Here is a 21,871-nt window from a genome sequence, read left to right on the forward strand (position 1 = left end):
AATGTAAGATAATAGGATAGAACAGCCACTCACACATTGTAAATGTCATAAAGTCTTAGACACGGTGGTACATGTTGATCACAGATGTTTAAAGTGTCTCCATTGTCTAGACTTGGGGCGATTTATATCTTGACATATAATTGTAAAGACGCTTGTGTATGGTAGAAGGTCGTGTGTTATCATCTGGCTTTCTTAGGGTGTTTCTGTCGTTGGGTTGCTGTCTCATTAATCTCATCTTGTATTTGCAATCATCAATTTTATAATAATTAGTTTTCATTCTCGGACAACTAATGTACCGCAAACTGAGAGTACTTCTAATAAAATACTATCAACTGTACCATCTCTAATAAAATACTATCAACTGTACCATCAAATGATCAGAAAACCTTATTCAATATGTTGTAAATTGAGGTTTCTGCTTGCAAAAGTTAGAATTACCAACTATCATGTCTGACAAAAGGAATGTCAGACTGCCCATCAATGGCCCTTAATTGGGACATTAAACATTCTCCTTTATACTTCATCAGATAATAATACAGAACTGTTGGGTAATATAGTCTTAGATGCATGATTTTTTATTAGTTGTTAGTGGCTTCGAAATTTCTGTCAGTAACTGTGAGTACTCTCAGATCTGAACTTAATAGTGTCTTTTGGTTGTTGGTATGTAGAAATACCCGGCAGTATTTATATTTGTATCCATCTGATTGGTTAAGCCTATTTCAACTGATTTTTTATTTCGTTCTTACAGTTTCACCACATTCTGTATGTGTGTGCCTGTCCCAGTCAGGAGCCTGTAATTCAGTGTTTGTCGTTCTGTTAACATATTTGTGTCTCGTTAATTTTTTGTACATAAATAAGGCAGTTAGTTTTCTCGTTTGAATTGTTTTACATTTGTCATTTCGGGGCCTTTTATAGCTGACTATACGGTATGGGATTTGTTCATTGTTGAAGGCCGCACGGTGACCTACAGTTGTTAATTTCCGTGTCATTTAGTCTCTTGTAGAGAGTTGTCTCAATGGCAATCATACCACATCTCCTTGCTCGTAATCAATCCTACAGTATCCCCCCAAAAATAGAGGTCAACATTCGCGGTTTTCAACAATAAACAGAGATGTCTAAAGTCAACCTCTAAATGGTCCCAAGCCGAGATCTGATATCAATTCTTAAAATTGAGAATTTGCTGTCAACACCTCGGGTTAGTCACTGACAGCTATGTGCATGTTAACCAAATTGTAGTATTTGGTATCAAGCACGTGGACACTGCTTTCAAAATTATGTTACTTTTTTATTTCCCCGTTTTTTGTTTTTAACTTCGTTTTGCCTTTTTTTTATTTGACACATTGTACAAATGTTTATATGGGTAAATAAGGGTTAGCGTACTCTCATTTTCAACTGGTTTAAGGCACCACTCAGTAGTTTGTGCCTGTACCAAAACAGACTATGTAGACCGTGCTGTGGGTAAATCTGTAAATATAATTTCCCGGAGGAGTACGGGTTGATGGTTTGTATGATCTGATGTGCTGTCTTATGTTTATTTTTAGTTTGTTCACATTAAATGTAGAGAAAACAATGTATCCATGTAATGATTTGTTCTAACAATAGAGAACATCTGAAGTACTGATAAAATGACCACTGCATCCAGTGTGAAACAGAACAACTGAAGTACTGACAATAGAGAACATCTGAAGTACTGACAAAATGACCACTGGATCCAGTGTGAAACAGAACAACTGAAGTACTGACAATAGAGAACATCTGAAGTACTGACAAAATGACCACTGGATCCAGTGTGAAACATTCTCTATTTGTACTAACAATAAAGAACAACTTAAGTACTGACAAAATTACCACGGGATTCAGTGTAAAATAATATTCTCTACTCGAGACATTTGAATTGTAATGATACATGTAGCATAGTAATACGATTGAATAAACTTTCTAGACAAAGGGACATGTTTTTCTCTTCTCGAAGCTGGATTGGGAATACATTTCGGAGAAACTAACACGAAGCTGACAATCAGTGATACCTACACACTTCTATGCTCAATAAACAAGTTGAACATTTCAATTTGCAGGATTTTAATTTCACGGATGTTCAAGACATCCTCCACCCCAGTATAGAATTTTAATGGGTTTGATTATCCAAAAGGGTTAAGGTGTTATTGGTAGACTTGATCTTCTAGTTTTGAAAGTTTTATAAGCTCAACATATCGAGAACACAATTGTCTATTGTTGAAGGTATGTTTTGTTACGTACAATTTTTAGTGTGTGGTTGTCTTTAATCTTTCAGAGGATAGATCAACAAACATCGTCTTGTCAACACTGTATCCACCGAGATGGACAACTTATTTTCTTCATAGATACAAGAGAGAATATTCACAGAAAGCTTAATGTATTTGAGGAAATGCCAATCTTTGTAAAGCAGAATCAACCCTATTGCAAACATCTGAATTTTTTTTTGAAGCTTTTTGTTAGAGCTCATTGTTCTTTCACCTCAATTTTATAGGTACTTTGTGTAAAGAAGGTTATAAAACGGTATCCTCCAGCATGTCACAGACTTCTGCCAAATGGTTAACCAGAAAAACGATGGTATAGAGAAGATGTGGCATGATTGCCAATGAGACTGCTAGCCAAAAGAGACAAAATGACACCTATAGGTCTTGCTTTTCAAGAATAAAACTACATTTAAGGTTTGTCATCTGCATTTAAAAGTCCAACTGATCTTTAAAATATGTATTCATCCAAGGTCCAGGTTCATGTTCTCGTGTTTTATCCTTGGTATTTCCTGGTATTTTGTTAATAATGATCACTGCACATCATTGTAGTTTATAATTTTATTTGCAGAAAAATAAAACTTTTACAATTTATAATTCTTTGATATTCATGAAATATAATAAGTATACATAGGCAGTTACTCTTATCGTGCCCTTTAAAATAAAATATACTTCATAAACAGTTTCTTTGTATTTGCTTAATTTGAACACATTCTTACAACACTCAATATTTTGGGACAAATTTAAATGTAAGTTAATATAATAAAATAGAAAATACTAAACTATCATCTTATGCATCACTTCTGCTCATCTCTCGCAATAACTTTCAAATATACAAAATAATATATATATTATACCTCAAAAACAGTTAACACAAATATACTGGATCATTTCAAAGATATTTGCCATGCCAGGGATACATGTACTTAAATCTCGCTCAATACAAGTACATGCATTTCATAATAAAACTAAATCTAAAAGGATAGTAAAAAGTGGAAATATATATATATACAACCTATGGTAATAGAAGAATTATGAACTTCGATGTCCCTCTGCATCAGATTACATTGTCAATTTAACCAAAATGTTTAACCCTGATAAATTTATCCACGTCTGTTGGCTAGTTCTCGATATTGCCAACATTGTGTTGGTTTTTTTTTAAAACAAATATTGCAAAATATTAAAATGTTTGAAGCCTTTTGTAGCTAAACTTAGTTTCATTTTGTTCATTTGAAGCCTTTAGCAGCTATAAAATTTTGTTTTATCTTGTCTGTGAATAGGCAGCATTAATTTAAGTCCATAATCCTTAGAAAAAAGATACACTAGCTCTGCTAGCAGACAAAATTAACTCAGAAAGAAAAAAGAATGCATAGAAGTATTGAAATTTAAATATACAAGCTCTATATACAACATAGACTAGAATATCACTAACCACGTTCCCTGGCACGACTTATCCTTCACAACGAGCAAAGCCTAGTATAAAATATAAATGTAAAAAATTTGTCCAACATATAGCCATTTGATTCTACACAACATACACACCAGAAAATCTAATCAGATCAAACCATGAAAAACTCTTCCTTAAAACGAAAAAGCTCTTTCAATGTAAGGAATTTGCAGCTGTCCAATAGATTTTTGAATTCGAAACATCCTTTTCCATAGAAAAAAGACGCAGCTGGATTTATAACAAATTGTCCTGCCTCTTGTAAATTTCAATTTTAAATTACTTTGCCATTTGAAATATTGAAACATAGCAGTTTATTTCATTCTTGTTGAGCCATTTATAAGTTTATAATTAGGCAGAAGAATAAATTGACTGATTACTGATCAGAATTTCTGGTGTAAATATAGCTAATAAGCTAAACATATATCACAGTGTTATAATATTGGTTTGTCAGGAAGATCATTCTATATAAATCTTTATGAAAAATTTAACAAAATGCTAACTTGTTCGATGCTTGAATACATTTAAAGCACTACTTTTTGTTGTAAGTTCTTAGGAGTAAACATTTTGGCAAAGAAAATGTAAAAATTGAACCGAACTGAAAAATGTTAGCTTATAAAAGAAAAGATTCCATCAAGGACAAAATGGCCGAATACCTTTGCATAAGTTTAATGTACAAAAGTAACAAGTTTACAATACAACCATAATAACTGCATATCTTATTCGGAATACGTTCTATAAAATTGAAAATCTAAACTGAAATGATCCACATATCCACACACCCTTCTGTACTACAGAAAATATTGTGCAAAAATTGTTATATAATAATATAGAATAAAATCTTTCTTTATTTTTCAAGTACTATAAAATACTTTTGACAGTGGGATTAAAATATAATTTAAAACAAAAATAATATTGTGATTATCTGAAAACATTGAAGTGAGAAAATAACCCTATAATAAATGGGCATTTATTGCATATCTTGTTATGATGAAATTAAGTGGACCATATAATAAATACTGTGAGATGAGTTGAAGCTGAACAAAAATGGTATAAATATAATGGTTACATATACATGTATGGATGAAATTTTTTTCAGTATCTTTGAATATTTAAGTCTGCAAAAGCAGTAGGCCACAGTCGCCATTTGATTAAGTACTTGTACATAAAATGTTACTGTAGAATGGAAAATTTTCTTGGTGATTATATTTTCTAGTTTTAAGATTTAGATACCTTCATGCATGTTAACTTGGTCTTTAGGAATATCAGAATTGAGGACTTCAAATACCGAAATAGAACTCTAAAACATTTCGACTCAAAAAAAGTGAAAAATGAGTCAGAAGAAGTGAAAAATGAGGGGAAAATAGTCCACTCTACAGTATTTGATATGAAAAATCTTCTACGAATGACAAAGTCATAATGTTTACAATGAAAATATGTTAGGATTCCTCATGAAAATGTGATACAATGAGAAAATGTATCTAAATGACTGAATAAACAATTTAGTGTTTAACTGCATAGATTTTATAGTTTTTAAGTGATAAGGGGAGACAACCTCTCTAGAAGTGTAAAAAAAAGAAAATTTGTGTAGATGATAAAAAGCAATTTATATTTTGGATTATGAAAGATAAAATATCTTAAAAACAAGTAACAAAATAAAAACTCAACCATATGGAATGGAAAAATACAACCCTGAACTGTTTCCAGTTGGCTTTGGTCTTTCTTCTGCAAACTTTTACATAAAAATGGAATAACTTCTTCCCTAAATGAACAGTTCACAAATATATCTGATGCAAATGAAATGATTTATAAGGATTTATAAAATAAAAATGTATAATTGATACAGCGCAAGTAGATTAAATAACTAAATAAAACATCAGATTACCCAAAGAATAGTTTTTGGCATTAACAATTTATATATTTAACCAAAAAAAAAAAAACTTTGTACTAAAATTTCTGTTTTAAAATTTACTATGTCATGTATGTACCAAGAAGTTAGGAGGGGGAAAATGTTACCATAAAAAAATCAATACTACTTTGCAACTGTTAATAAAATGCAGATCTCTTCCAGCTCTGTCTATGAAAATAAATGCTTTATATAACTCTTAATAATATATATTATGTATATACAATATAAACATTTAATGAGACAATCAACAAACAAAATTGCACCAAAACATGAAAGATTCTTTTTAACATTATGCCTTAATAAATTAAAAGTTTAACCAAATAAAATTGTAAGCAGTCAAATCAATACCCTTACCTCATCTGCAACAATAAAGCTATATGCACTAAATTACATATAATTTGGTAAATTTGAATAATTATTTGAATTTGAAGTCAATTCTAACTACATTTCATATACATGAATTTATTCGAACCAAAAATGCAAAAAAACTAAAAAACCCAAAACAATTTCATTACACTCCTTAAAAAAAGGTAAACACTCTTTCTTAAAATCTTTGTTTTAAATGCTGCATGTTTTCACAACCTGCGTCCCAAAATAAAAACAAAAGCACTAACGAATTGAGCATTTAACAGTCTTGTAACGAATTACCAGTTCCTTTCTTCAGGAATAAATACAACAAAAATATCTTAAAGTTAACAAAAAAACTAAACTACAATATATTAACACAAGAATAAAATAATAATTGTTCATTTGGCCAAACTGGTACAAAAATAATATTTCAACATAAAAAAATAAACAATGCTATCACCATCTTGTGCTATAAATGTCAATACATGAACAATGGATTCAAAATAAAATGATTGAGAATACTAAGTTACTTAATCAAAACTTTGGTTTTAGCTGAAACTTATGAATGAAAAGGATCTGGTCAGTAAAAACCATGTTCTTCCTAGGGATACAATTAAGCTAAACAAGACCATGTTCATTTTTTTTATATATTATCCCCTCCCCCTTTTTTAAGTGAGTTCCAAGTTATAATGTTAGATGAATGATGACATGATTTAATTGACATTTGTAACACCTGAGGAGACAATAAATGCACAAATTGGTATGTAAACTATGTACGGTACCTATCATAAATAATAATAATATCCATGTTATATATAATAACTTAATCTCATATAGAGGCCGATTGTTGAATGCAGGAAAGTCTGGATGAAATGATAAATGACAAGTCCTGAATCTGTTATGAAAGTATTCGGATAGCCTGAGTTGGTGTTTGGAGACAAACTGGACAAAGACGGTCCATAACGGGCTTTCCCACAATCAAACTCGCACACTCCATACAAAACAGATTGTGTCCACATGGTACAAGAGCTGCTACAATGTTACTTTCTGAACACATTAAACACTGTCGACCATTAAGTGTTGGAACTTTAACAGGACAGGATATTCCTCCGATCATTTTTGGTGAATCCACAACACTGTTGATGATTGACGCACTAATGCTGTCACTGGACATCATATCTTGATCACATGAACTTGGAGCATAGCTTGCAGTAGTTGTGATGTTTCCAAAAGCAGTTGAAACAGTGGTGGTTGACGAGGGAATGAAATCACCATTCATATGACGGACTAGATCTGAGACTGGTGGTGAATTCTGACCACTGGACTGGCTGTTGGAATCTGTAAGTGGTGGTGATAGACTGTGTTGTGATGCTGCACTACCCAAACTACTGCAACGACGTTGGAAAGACGATCCCCCAAGTCCTGTGAGAGAATCTGGCCAAATGGAGTTTGAGGGTGGCATCTGGTCAAACTGTGGTGACCCTCCAAAACCTTCATCGTTGTCATACATACCGAAACCATTAGTGAAGCCAGTGTTCATTGTAAGAGGTGCAAAATCTGAAATCTTCGAGACTGGTGGGAAATTGAATACCGAGGATTGTGACATAAGCTTACTTCCATTTAGAGTGTTCTGATAATCGGTGAAGGAATTAAATCCATTCATTGACTTGAATGCTAGGAAATTGTTCCCATTCATTTCCTGAAAACCAGAGTCTATTCCATTGTTGTGGAAATCATCGTCTTGGCCCTCAATCTGACCTCCAGTACGGATTGCTATATGACTTTCTATTTCAATCTTGGCCTTATCCACATTTTCTGCCAGACCAGTTACCTCGAAAACAGGTTCTTTATCTCGACTAGGTGTAACAATATATGTGTGGGTCTGCTGCTGAATTCTTTTAATTGTAGCACCTTTAGGTCCAACTACAAGACCAACCACTTTGTAAGGAACACGGACCTGAATGGTCACCTGTCCTGGAGCGCTGGGACTAGGGGGTCCATTGCTGGAAACACTACTATTCCTCCGAGATGCTCTAATCTGACTAAAGTGCTCAGCTGCTGACAGAATCTCCCTTTTCGCCAAGTTGACATCTTCTTTTCTCCCTGTGACAACAAATACTGGTTCCTCTCCACGGACTGGTGTCTTAATGTAGGTGTTTGTCTTGGCCCTTAATGCTTTTATCTTGCAACCTGAAAAGTATAATATTAAATAAATTAAAACCCCATCAGTAATTTCTTTCAGAACTGACTGTAAACAATGTATAAAACTTAATAAAATAAATTTCATGGGCAGGTATCAGACATTGAACAATTACAGTAGTGATTAATTCATATACCATACTTTCCAAAGTAGTTTCTAAGAAAAATTGACATTGTGACCCACTCAATGTGGCCAGTATGTACATTGAAAGCCCTCTTGAAAACAAGTCTCTGGATCAAGATTAAAAGTATCAGTGACTTCCTACACTGCATGTACACAGATTTTAAGCTGCCGACCTACATATATTTTATGCATTTTCAACACATAAACTTACAATCGGGTTTGGAATAAAATAATATCCAAGCGAGTTTTCAAAAAAGAAAGTAAAAAGGTTAATTCCTTTTGATTAATATCCTAGAAAAAGTAATGTCCCTCTGAGGATAAAATTGATTGATTGTTGGTATTGATCACACTTTCATACCTCATGGCTATATAATGTGAGTCGGTTTTTAGGTTTGCAAGAAATTATACCCCCCCCCCCCCCCCCCCCACAAAAAAAGATAACATTTCAGCCAATCATTGCCTATAATTTCTAACCTCAAAGTCATTTGGCATGTTTCTGTTGGAAAGATGTCTTATTGGCAATCATACCATATCTTTTTATTTCTATATTAGACCTTTTATTTTTTAATTTCTGATAGTAATAAATAGATTTATCAAGAGTTTATAAATTCATTCAAAACTTGGTGCAACATATATGGAGCAGGATATGTGTTTGGGATTGAAATTCAAAAATTAACATATAAATGCAAACTGTGACAATAGTTGGGACCATTTTCTCCTTCCTGAGATATCTGTAATGCCTAAGATTTTGAAAAACAATTGGATAATTTATGCATTCCCATATTTGGGTGAATTTAAGAGAATAGACATGTTTAAGTACATCTGTGTATTATACAAAAATAAAATTTATTAGTTATTGGGGATTCACTGGTAGATATAATTAATTAATTCTACCTGATAAAATGAGCATAAAAGACACTATAATTGCTTCCAGGCTAAACAAATTTTCCTCCAAAGACCCCCCTTTTTTATTTCCAATTTCAGCTGCTCTTGTCTATTAATAATCTGTACATGCATCAAACATATATATATAAACATTACAGTGAAGATTTAAACTGATAACTAACCAGTACACCAAGCAAGCCCATCACAAAACTTGACAATTTTCCAGTGTTTTTTATAGATAAGATGAAACCATACTTATTAACAACACATTGTATATTTGCACCATTCATAATTTTCTCAAGTGTGTTATTCTGTCAAAGGAGAATCTTAGGTTAATAACTGACACAACATGTGGAATAATAATAGACCACAAATACTGTTTTATGGTTATTTACAAGTACATCATTGATACATATATATCCCAATACATTTGTATCTCTTTCTATTCATAAAATTCATTAATTCATGTATGCATTTAATATTGAAAATTCTTGACCATAAGCAAAAATGCTAAATCTATCAATGTGAATGTGAACATTTAATGGAGGAAAATCCCTACTCAAATATAAAATGAATACAACTTTCTTGTCATTGTTCTTTATTGTGAACATCAATTAGACGGTTAGTTTTCTCATTTGAATTGTTTTTCATTTGTCATTTCGGGGCCTTTAATAGCAGACTATGCGGTATGGGCTTTGCTCATTGTTAAAGTCTGTTCTGATATAAATTTGTTCATTCATGTGTCATTTGCTCTCTTGTGGTGAGTTGGCAATCATACCACATCTTCTTTTTTTATATGGTTCTACCACATTTCTTGATCAAAAAATGTATTTGAACCAATGGATACACCAAAAAGATGTAGTATATGTACACCATTACATACCAAGAAAAAAAGTATGCCTCCTCTGACACTGTAGGAAGGCGTCCCAGAAAAAAAATTAAAATAGCCTTGCCAGACTAGTTGCAACCCTAACAGATCAAAAATTCAAAGAGGATATCCGTTAACTTCACAATGAATTTTCCCAAATATTTGGTACATGTATTAGTTGATGTTAAAGCCACTATTGTAATATATATCCAAAACAAAATTCATGTACAGAAGAACTTATTGAAAACAAATTAAGCCACTTCATTTAAAATTGTATTGTATAAATTTTGACTGTATATTACATGCAACTACATGTATGATAACATGAAGATTATAGCAACACTAATATACATGAAATCAACTTTTAAAGGGTAAATTGTTTGTCTCTTGAGAAAATAATTCTAATCAAAACTATATGCATGTACATGTACTAATAATTTCTTTATAATTGATGCAATATTATTGTAAATATGAAGAAGAAAAAATGAATCATTTAGGGCAGGACTTTTTAAAAACAAAAATTGTGCTTTTAAAACTTGTACAAATATATCTCCTCCTTTAGTATTACAGAGTTTTTTTTCAAAATTGATATTTTATTATTATATATTATCTTTTTATCTTATTATATTATCTTTTTTTAAATTTCAGATAATTTCACTTTAAAAGAAAAACAGACGTTCCTGTCCGCCTAGTGGCTACTTTGTGTCTCTTGTAAGTTTCAGCCTAAATTTCATATTTTACTTTTTTCATAATTATTTGAAAAAAGAAAAAAATCATCTGTTTTGCAATGAAATGCAATCTTACATACATTTAACGAAGTTGTCATGTTCGGATCTTGACTTCTGATGTATTTTAACCACAAACATTCTAAGCTTGAGTTCCTGCAAAATCTGAAGCCTTTCGAATCATCCCCGAATGTATATTTCCCCGTGGTTTTAGCAAGGCACATGGTCCACGAACAACACGTGCTTAACCCAAACAAAGCAAACGGTAATACTAAAGACCACAAAACAATTTTGATAAACAATATTATCATTTTGACAACACACAATATTAAATCAATTTTTAGCAATTACTCGACCCCGTATGAATTGAACCTTTTTCTCAATACAAAGTTTTAATCAGAAGCAATAACAGTTAGTCCTTTGTTCAAGTGCACCAACATTAGTTTCTTTGTTCAAAATACAAACACGTGGTCGCCAGATAATGTAAAGATGACGAATAGAACAAAAAAAATCGATAGTTACAATTCTGCAGCTTCATAGCTGTAAATCTATCTTGTAATGTATTAAATTAATGAATATTTGTGTACATGACATATTTACATTAAACATTCTTTTAGCTACCACGTGTGTCATCAAATATTACGCACTGGACCATAAATGATGTATATCCACATGAATGAATGGATTTATCAATATAGATATATTACCTTGTCTCCCAACTATTTCTGCGACATGCTCTGAACTTGGAACTGGAACACATTCAGTTGTATTTGCGCCGTTGTTTTTCTTCAGAAGCTCTGCAGCACTTTCACTTAAATCGTTCATATTAGAACTGTTATTATCTTCATCTAATCCAAGCATCGAAAGCTCAAAAGCTAAGTGCAGTGCCCGTTGTTCCTCTAAATTAGTGTTAACGGGTAAAGTCTCTGTGAATAAATTCGCTGGCATTGTGAAAATAATATAATATCCAAAGTTATAGCGTATAAAAATAGAAAATTTATATATATTCCATGTAAATGCACTAAATTCCTTTGTCAGTCAGTACCTCAGTTGCTGAGAGCGGAATACGAACTGTCTGCTATTTTTAATCACGATGTACAAAAGCCAATATGCCTTAGTGACGTCATTTTCCCAAGATTCCGCGGTATTTTCATAATTGAATCATTTCATTGGATGATCAATCAAATAGGGAGGAGTTAATGTCTTGACCTCGTGGGGATTTCAGGCATAACAATAACAACAGATTATATTTAGATATTGACAATAAAGCGGAAAAAGGCGCTAAATATACTAAGAATTTAAATGAAATCTTTGAAAAAAGAGTTTAAAATTCTTCATATGAAATAAAAAATATTAGCAATATTCCTGTAATTTCAAATCTTATTTATGTTTTAACCTTTCAAACTTCATATATATAGCCTAGTATAGTTATTATTAATTATAAAGTCTTTCTGTTTAGACCACGTGTAAAAGTCAAAATCCTAAAGTGTTACATATTATCTATTTATATATCTTATTTTTGATTCAAATTATTATTATGAAACCAACTTTCTTTATAACAAACTTCTGTCTGCAAGTTGGATGGTTCTATAGCCTGAATATATGATAGGGAGATATTTTTCAAGGAGATAAACTGTATTTGTCCTAATTTTATACATCTTTCAAATGAGGCAAAATTTGTTTGGTTATTTACTAATGAAAATCTGTCTGTACTTAACTATTTAGGGAGCAATATTATTACATGTCTAGATGTTAGACGAAATGTTAATTAATGCATGTAATAACATTGATAATTGTAATGATTTTATAGTTCTGATCCTGCCTGGAATTAAAATGTATATGATTTTTATAGCATGAAGATAATAACATCTGTCTGAACTTTTTTTTTAATGTTTCATTTTAGTTTATAAAAATATTTTTCTGTTACAAATCATGATATATTGTTTTATGTGTACATGTTATGCTGCCCATCAAGGGCCCTTGATTGGAATACTAAATATTCTTATTCTTATACTTATAGCAAATATTACATTGTAAACAAAAATAGAGTACTAGACATCCTGAAAATTGAAGAGCAACTTTGTGACCCTGGCTTTCTCTTTCAGTATGGTTAATTTTTTCATTAGTCAAATAACTAGACATGATTTATCAATACATATTACGTGTCAGTGGTATTTTCCTGCTTCTTTTGGTGGGAATTATAATGTATAATGCTTTTAGACTATATTTTAGAGATTGTCTTTAATAATCAATGAAGTCTTATGTTAGAGTATGCATTCAGAACTGAGACCAGTAGAACACAGTAGTTTCAGATTAGACATCTATACAGTTGAATTACAGTGCGAACTAAGAGGTGTCCGCCATGTGGGATGTACCTTAACTATTTTTATTAAAGAAAATAAGATATATTGATATAAACATAAAACATAAGACATAAGGCATAAGACATAAGACATAAGACATAAGACATAAGACATAAGACATAAGTCATAAGACATAAGACATAAGACATAAGACATAAGACATAAGACATAAGACATAAAGCTTTATTTAGAGTCGGTATATTCAATGTGGCGCATACCTAGAACTAAATTGAGGTGAATAAGATGAAGAAATATACATTTTGTTCTCAACGAAGGACATATTCTTAGTCTTCATTTTTTTAAAGATAATTGCTCTTTTGAAATTTATACTAACACCGATCTTTAGAACGCATAGGACAATACATAAAGATATTGTCAATCAAAGTATCTTATTAAGTGAGCCTGAAATAATTGTGTAAATAATTTTTTTTACCAAAATTATTTTAATACTTTTTCTTGTTTTCTACAACATCGAGTTTTTTCTTTATTTCATTAGACATTTCTTTTTTATTGTATATCAGTATTTTATATTGATATGTTTTTACTAAGATTAAGATAAGGTTTTGATGTGATATAAACGAAACATTATCTATAATTCCTCCATAATTATAGTTATTAAATACATGTCAGTCTTATGTATGTACATCCTGTGTAATAAATTAATTTTTGTAAAACCAGAGATAAGAAGCTGTTTTCACACCATGGGACCAGGGTAATAGACCTACAAGTTGTTACTTTTTATCGGAGGGCCACAGAGGTGTCATTACAGGAGTACACTTCCAACCAAAGGCACTTGGGGGAATTCGACTAATTGACGTGTAATTTGGGTTTCGATATAACGTCCTGTTTATTGTAAGGCCTGGCATCTGTAACTGAAGGATTAAACTCAAATGTGATTTTTTTACAACCCTTACGTAATTTACAAATGCCATCACCTGGGAGGTGTAAAATGGCACAGCTTCTTCAAGTATTTATTTCCTGCCTCTTTTAAGTATTACAGAGATACTTATGTATAAAAGGAAAGTTTTCTGAATTTATAAAAATTCAATTTTTAATTTAAGTAAAAAAAAAATTATATGTTTTAATATTTTTCAATGACAAATAATTCCGATTCATAAATTCATATTTTTTTCAAACTTACATTATGTTAATGAAGCTTCAAATGTGCCGTTTTGATAATTTCGGCCTAAATAAAGTATCTAAGTTAAAGAGGTACTTTGATTATTATTTTTATTTTTTGCTTGAAAACTCCTACAATATGAAAATTAGATCGATAGCAGGTTATTTTTCAACGGTAAGAAAAGGTAAACCAACAAAAGTTACTAACATTTAACAGTTATGCCAAGGATTTGTATTTATTCTGCAATCAGCCAATTTTTATAAAAAAAAAATCAGGTACACAAATCAATTGCACAAAAAAATCTTAATGAATCTTTTGTCTCCTGTTAACCCCAACTTGTAGTTGAGCAACCGGTTAGTTTTTTTCTTTTGGCGAAATAGTTCATTTTTTGGGTCCTCTTGTTGAGTCGATTTCTTAAAAAAAACCAAACCAGAGAGAACTATTAAGATTCAAACAATCAATATGAATGTAGGACAGAAAGGCACAGAACAAAAAGTCACAAACATAAAGTCACACGACAAAAAGTCACAATTCATTTTTGAGATTATGTTTCTATGAACAAAAAACACTTTTTTTTTGTTTTGTATTTTTCTTAAAGTTTTAAATATGAAGCAGTTTAGACTTCTGTAATAGTATTCTCAGGAAATAGTAGGGGAAGAGAGGTGTCCAATCTTAAATGAATGCAACAACCATTATGCTTTAATTCTAGATTAATAACAATAAGTCCATTTAGTGAGATATACATTTTGATGCTCTGTATAGCAATGCTTTCATAGCAATTATTGATAAAAGGCTCATTAAGAAACCTCGGTGTTATATTTTGATTGTTCCAATTAATGGTACGTTATTATTGTCACAACCCTGATTGGTCTCAAAGGGGATTAGACAATCAATTTAACGCGAATTTCAAAGAACTCATTTATACCGATGAAGCCATTAAGCACTTGAATTGTAACACAATCAAATCGTTACACAAACTCGTATGTTTGAATACGTTGTTTGTTATACATTAATGACACAAACAATTAGTTTCTGACTTGTTGTCCTCGGAATGGAGACATCGTGTTTTGGAAGAAATATAAATATAGTTATCAAAGGATAAAAAAAGATTAAAAATAATCAAATGATGCCGAGCATATTGAATAATTTGTGTTGTTCTTTAAAAGACATGACGCCAGCTAAGCATACAATACCAATACCGTGACAACATTTCTGGCATTAGACTTTTTTTTTACGAATGCGCTAAAAAATACTTTTTCAATGCTTGAGTAGAAAGTTGTGGTACTTAAACTTCTTACAGTCATTCTACTATAAAGCATTTCCTACGTTTCGAATTCGCAATCGGACTGTAAAGAAAAGCAAAAGCAAAAACAAACAAAAAACATTTACGGAAACTGTTTTATTTTTTATTAATTATTTTCCGGGTTTTTCAATGTCAGGTTCTTTTGTTCGAATTTACATATTTATCCGAAAGGTAAATAAGTAATTGTGGTTCTATTCATATAAAGTTCAACGAAGCGTCGAAATACATCAATTTAAGAAAAAAAGAAGAAAGGAAAATTTTAAATTTGTTTTATATGCCACGCGACTAGCCCGCTTTCTAATCGCGTGTCTATTGGTCTTGACTAAGTAACAGATGCGCAAAGAATATGTTTTGTATTTGAACATCTGCCCGATGACATCTTTGTTGTTTAGTCACTCGTAAAGGTAAAAGAACGGGAAATTTATATTTAATTTATTTGTTCATAATTAGCTGTTTAAAATAAAATGTGGGAAACTAACATTTAGCCCTGTATCTATACAAATCTGGTTCATTTATCTTTAAAAAACTTATTTGTACAAAATTGACGACGATACTGTTTTCAAACCATTTCAAATTATTTCACATTTGGGTATGCTACTTTTTAATGCTTGTAAATATAACTCATGATGAATTCTACAATAGGCCTTCAGTGAATAATAAAACCAATCTATATCACAGAAAAAAAACCACCAATCTACGCACATATAGAACTAATCCACTAATGCCCAAACATATCTATAGTACTGTATGGGGTCCACCCATTGCCAAACATATCTATCGTAGTGAATGGGGTCCACTCGTGACCAACATATCTATAGTACGGTATGGGGTCCATCAACGGCCAAACATATATATAGTACTGTTTGGGGTCCACTCAGGGCCAAACATATCTACAGTATCGTATGGGGTCCATCAATGGCCAAACATATCTTTAGTACTTAATGGAGTCACAAAAGACCAAACATGATGGGGTCCACCAATGGCCAAACATATCTGAACTGACAACTGTATAAGGTCTACTAATGGCAAAACATTTCTGTAGGACGATATGGCGTCCTCCAATGGCCAACATTTCTATAGTACTGTATGGGGTCCACCAATGGCCAAACATATCTATATAACTGTATCGGGTCCACCAATGGCCAACATTTCTATAGTACTGTATGGGTCCACGAATGGCCAACATTTCTATAGTACTGTATGGGGTCCATCAATGACCAAACATATCTATAGTACTGTATGGGGTCCATCAATGGCCAAACATATCTATAGTACTGTATGGGGTCCTCCAATGGCTAAACATATCTATGGTACTGTATGGGGTCCATCAATGGCTAAACATATCTATATAGTACTCTATGGGGTCCACCAATGGCTAAACATATATAGTACTATATGGGGTCTACCAATGGCCAAACATAACTATATACTGTATGGGGTACACCAATGGCCAAACATGTCTATAGTACTGTATGGGGTCCACCAATGGCCAAACATGTCTATAGTACTGTATGGGGTCCACCAATGGCCAACATATAAATAGTACTGTTTGGGGCCCACCCATGGCCAACATATATATAGTGTACTGTATGTTGTCAATCATTGGCCAAACATATCTATAGTACTGTATATGGTCCATCAATGGTCAAACATATCTTTAGTACTGTATAGGGTCCATCAATGGCCAAACATATCTATGGTACTCTATGGGGTCCACCAATGGCCATACATATCTATGGTACTGTATGGGGTCCACCCGTGGCCAAACATATCTATATACTCTATGGGGTCCACCAACGGCAAAACGTATATATAGTTTACTGTATGGGGTCCACCAATGGCCAAACATATCTATAGTACTGTATGGGGTCATCAATGGTCAAACATATCTATAGTACTGTATGATCTCCACCAATGGCCAAACATATCTATAGTACTCTATTGGGTCATCAATGGTCAAACATATCTATAGTACTGTATGGGGTCCACCAATGACCAAACATATCTATAGTACTGTATGGGGTCCACCAATTGCCAAACATATCTATAGTACTCTATTGGGTCCACCATTGGCTCAAAATATCTATAGTACTGTATAGGGTCCATCAATGGTCAAACATATCAATAGTGCTGTATAGGGTCCATCAATGGCCAAACATATCTATAGTATTCTATGGGGTCCACCAATGGCCATACATATCTATGGTACTGTATGGGATCCACCAATGGCCAAACATATCTATAGTACTGTATGGGGTCCACCCGTGGCCAAACATATCTATATACTGTATGGGGTCCACCAATGGCCAAACATATCTATAGTACCGTATGGGTTCCACCAATGGCCAAAGATATCTATAGTACTGTATAGGGTCAACCAATGGCCAAATACATATATATATACCGTTGTCATATTTTAAATATTATACCAGCTTAGATCTGTCAGGACTGTTTATTGGGACTTTATTCCACGCAGTTGTTTAACATCTCAACTGTCACCACCTTCGGGAATTTAGAGTTGTGCCAGTTCACATCGTAAATAACTATTTTTATTTTGGCATATCTAAGTAGTCTTTGCGCCGTGTTTGGAAATTTTAAAATTGTCCCAGCGTTCGCTCAAATTGTATAAATTTCAAGATTTTGATAGAGTCTTAATTTGAATTGACATGATTCATTTGTCATCGTGCAATTAACGAGGAAGGATATCTGTTATCCGAAATATCTAACATATTGTTCGTTTTATTGTGTTTTTGGTGATGTTGTACCCTTTTAGACTTGTTACATATTATATTTTGTAGTGTACTGAATCGTTTTTATGATCCATCGCCCCGTAAGATTTATCGTTGACTATTTATTCAGTCATTTTATATATATATATATATATATATATATATATATATATACATATATATTTGCGAAAGCAAATTTACATATCTAACATTGTTGGGTTGATGTTTAGACGAGTTGTATATATATATATCAATTTATAAAAAGTAATTTATTCTAGGTCAATGTACGGCCTTAAAGACGGAGCCATGGCTCACACAGAACAACAAGCTGTAAAGGGCCGGCCCAAAATTACTAGACGTGTAAAACCATTCAAACGGGAAAATCAAAGATCTAACATTGTTGGGTTGATCAACGCGAGTTGTATATATATATACAACTCGTCTAAACATCAACCCAACAATGTTAGATCTGTAAATTTGCTTTCGCAAATTTTTGGTTCTTCCCTCGCCGGGATTCGAACCCATGCTACTGTGATATCGTGACACCAAATCGCCTGCACTGCAGCCGTCCCGCTAGACCACACGACAATATAGATATAGGAAGATGTGGTATGAGTGCCAATGAGACAACTTGCCCTCCAAATAACAATTTATAAAAAGTAATTTATTCTAGGTCAATGTACGGCCTTAAAGACGGAGCCATGGCTCACACAGAACAACAAGCTGTAAAGGGCCGGCCCAAAATTACTAGACGTGTAAAACCATTCAAACGGGAAAATCAACGGTCTATTCTATATAAAAAAAAACCATTTGACCAAACATATCTATAGTACTGTATGGGGTCCACTCATGGCCAAACATATATTTAGTACTGTATGGGGTCCACCAATGGTCAAACATATATTTAGTACTGTATGGGGTCCACCAATGGCCAAACACATATATACTGTAGGTGGTCCATCAACGGCCAAACGTATCTACAGTATACTAGTACTGTATGAGGTCCAATAATGACCAAACAAATATATAGTTTACTGTATGGAGTCTACACATTGCCAACATATCTATAGTACTATATAGGGTCTACCAACGGCCAAACGTATCTATAGAATACTGCATGGGGTCCACCAATGGCCAAACGTATCTATAGTATACTGTGTGGGGTCCACACATTGCCAAGATTACTAATTTACAGCATAGTGCCATCGATGAGGGACGCCAAAAAGAACGAAGATGTTCAATGAACTTTTGAATAAAAGCTTACCTAACAATAAAGTTGTATACTTTTCATTTTTTTTTATGCCTACCTTCTGAACTATAGAACTTCTCCGAAGCGACGTAGAAGACTTGAATAAAGTCTCAAGGTCTTCAACGTTTATACAAACTTAATAATGTCAATTTATTGTTTTATTTTTTTCATCAAATGACAGATATAACCAGATATGCGGTCTCAATTTTTATGGTAAAAGTGGTTTTTTCCCTCGGTTTTATTAGTTTCTTCCTTGGGTATGTGTTCCAGCAATTTCAGTGGCCGACTTGTTATATTCCATTTTACAGAATCTACTGCAGCAACACATATATATGGCTATTATAAATTGTTTTATGTATGAAGAATTTTATGGCCGCCATCACGGAAAAGTCTGGGATTTGGAATTGGGGTGGGCTAAACTTTTTTGTGTGAATCACTCAGAAGGGTGCAGAAATGTGAACAACGGTTATCTAATGTTCTAATTTACCAACTCAAAACAGTTTCGAGTTGCATATATATACACATAAATGCCAAATGTTTGTTTGATATCATTTGTATTTTTCTGTGTACTTGCAGGATTTTGTTTGCTTACAAAACATGACCACGCACCTTTACAGTTTCAATTGTAGAATGACAAAACACAATGTAAACATCTAATTCAGAAACTTTGTTTTCACACCTTGATAAGTATTCCGGCAATAAGGCCACTGTAGTTCATTTATACTGAATTTTACGTGAAAAAAATACTTATAGTGCAAATCATTTCTGCATGGTAAAGGATAATTATGCCAAGACGTCAATGACACATTGCTGTGTTGTTTTATTAATATATAGTGAATGTCTCCTATAGCTACCAGAGACATTTTCCTCTATATTACATAGCCTGTTTTTATATTCGATTTATTCATTACCCATATTATTAATTACTAATTTTGACCGCAGTGCAAGCAAAATAAGTCGCATTCACAACAAGACATACCTTCAACTTATTTATGGAATTGTATACCAAGCTTTAGTTTCCAATGTAGTCTGCATGTTAACTTGTGCGTATCTTTTTTTTTTTTTTTTTTTTTTTTTTTTTTAAAGTTTTGTGTGTATGTGTTGTTTTAGTTTCTCTGTCTCTCTCTCTCCAGAATAATATTCCAGTCTTGGTCCTGTTTTGTCAAAGTCATGGCTTTTGATTTTAAGTGCTTTGGTTTGTTTTTTTTATTGAAGTTTTTTATTTGTTCGTTATTTGTTATTTAAATATATAATGCATATCTAATTTAGACAAATTTTCCTATTGTAAAGCCGTTTCCATTTAACTCTATGTAACAATATAAACATTCAAGATAAAATCGGATACATTTAAAAGCAAAATATTTTAAATTTTATCATAAGAAATAGTCATACATCGACCTGTCTACTTTTTTGGAGGGAAAAGGGGGGGGGGGGTGTATGGTGTTTTTTTTATGTTTTTTTTTACCGAAAAATGAAAATTCATAATGGCTTCTTGTCCGACTGTATAGAGGCTTTTGTATATTATTGTTCTTTTGGGAGAGTTGAGCACATGTACACTATAAGTGCTTATATATTTTCCCAAGTATAGTCATTGCATGCAATGTTGTGTTTAGTGTGTATTGGTGACTCAACTCAAGAACAGTAAAAAAGACTTGTGTCAACATTTATACGCGTATAATGTTTGTGCAATACTGAAGTTTTTGTTCACATATTTTATAAACAAAAATCTGTCACACTATAATGAAAGACAACCGAGTACATTAGTACGAACTTTTCTCAAGGACACACACACCAGTCAACAAAAACAGTCATTTAAAAACGTCTATGTTCCCAAGCTAGGCATGTCTATCGACCCTGACAGATACCACTTGCAAAAGAAAGGGTTCAAACTTCCTATTCCTCGACATATCATCCACCTATAGTCAAAGTATTATACGGCAGATGTGAGGCTGTGTCCCCTTGTCCATTCTAACTTAACAAAGAGTCTACTTGTCTGTTGTCCACAGTTCAAGGTTATCTGGTCAATGACAGACAAAGGGTGGGCGTTACTGGAACTTCTTTACAAAACCACAAGACTACAAAAATCATTAAAATGTTACACCACAGAAAAGTTTGTTGTCAAAACGTTAACAATAGCAATAATTCTTTTACAAATTTAAAATTCATTGGAGTGACCTGTAATTACATTTTAACTCTGACAAAAAGCACTCAGTTGGATTTTATGCTAAAATACCAGTTACTTTACGAGAGACCGGAAAGACAGAGTTATATGATACCGGACCTCAGGCAACATAACAACAAGCTATACCCTACGTGTGAACGGGACTTCACT

General features: G+C 32.6%; 1 protein-coding gene across 2 annotated transcripts; it reads right to left on the reverse strand.

The window, feature by feature from the left end:
• Window positions 1–2,819: 2,819 nt before the first annotated feature.
• Window positions 2,820–11,900, reverse strand: LOC139520547 (RNA-binding protein MEX3B-like). 2 transcript variants are annotated; one of them, XM_071313277.1, is made up of 2 exons: window positions 11,483–11,900; window positions 2,820–8,164 (listed from the first exon to the last, which is right to left on the reverse strand). In XM_071313277.1, exons 1-2 carry the CDS (start codon window positions 11,721–11,723, stop codon window positions 6,873–6,875), a joined length of 1,533 nt encoding a protein of 510 aa, XP_071169378.1. In that variant the 5' UTR covers window positions 11,724–11,900; the 3' UTR covers window positions 2,820–6,872. The 2 variants fall into 2 exon arrangements, with proteins under 2 accessions (XP_071169378.1, XP_071169379.1); XM_071313278.1 differs by lacking the exon at window positions 11,483–11,900 and adding an exon at window positions 10,859–11,030.
• Between the last annotated feature and the right edge of the window lie 9,971 nt (window positions 11,901–21,871).

The sequence above is a fragment of the Mytilus edulis genome, chromosome 4, assembly GCF_963676685.1.
Source record: "Mytilus edulis chromosome 4, xbMytEdul2.2, whole genome shotgun sequence".
Lineage (NCBI taxonomy): Eukaryota > Metazoa > Mollusca > Bivalvia > Mytilida > Mytilidae > Mytilus > Mytilus edulis.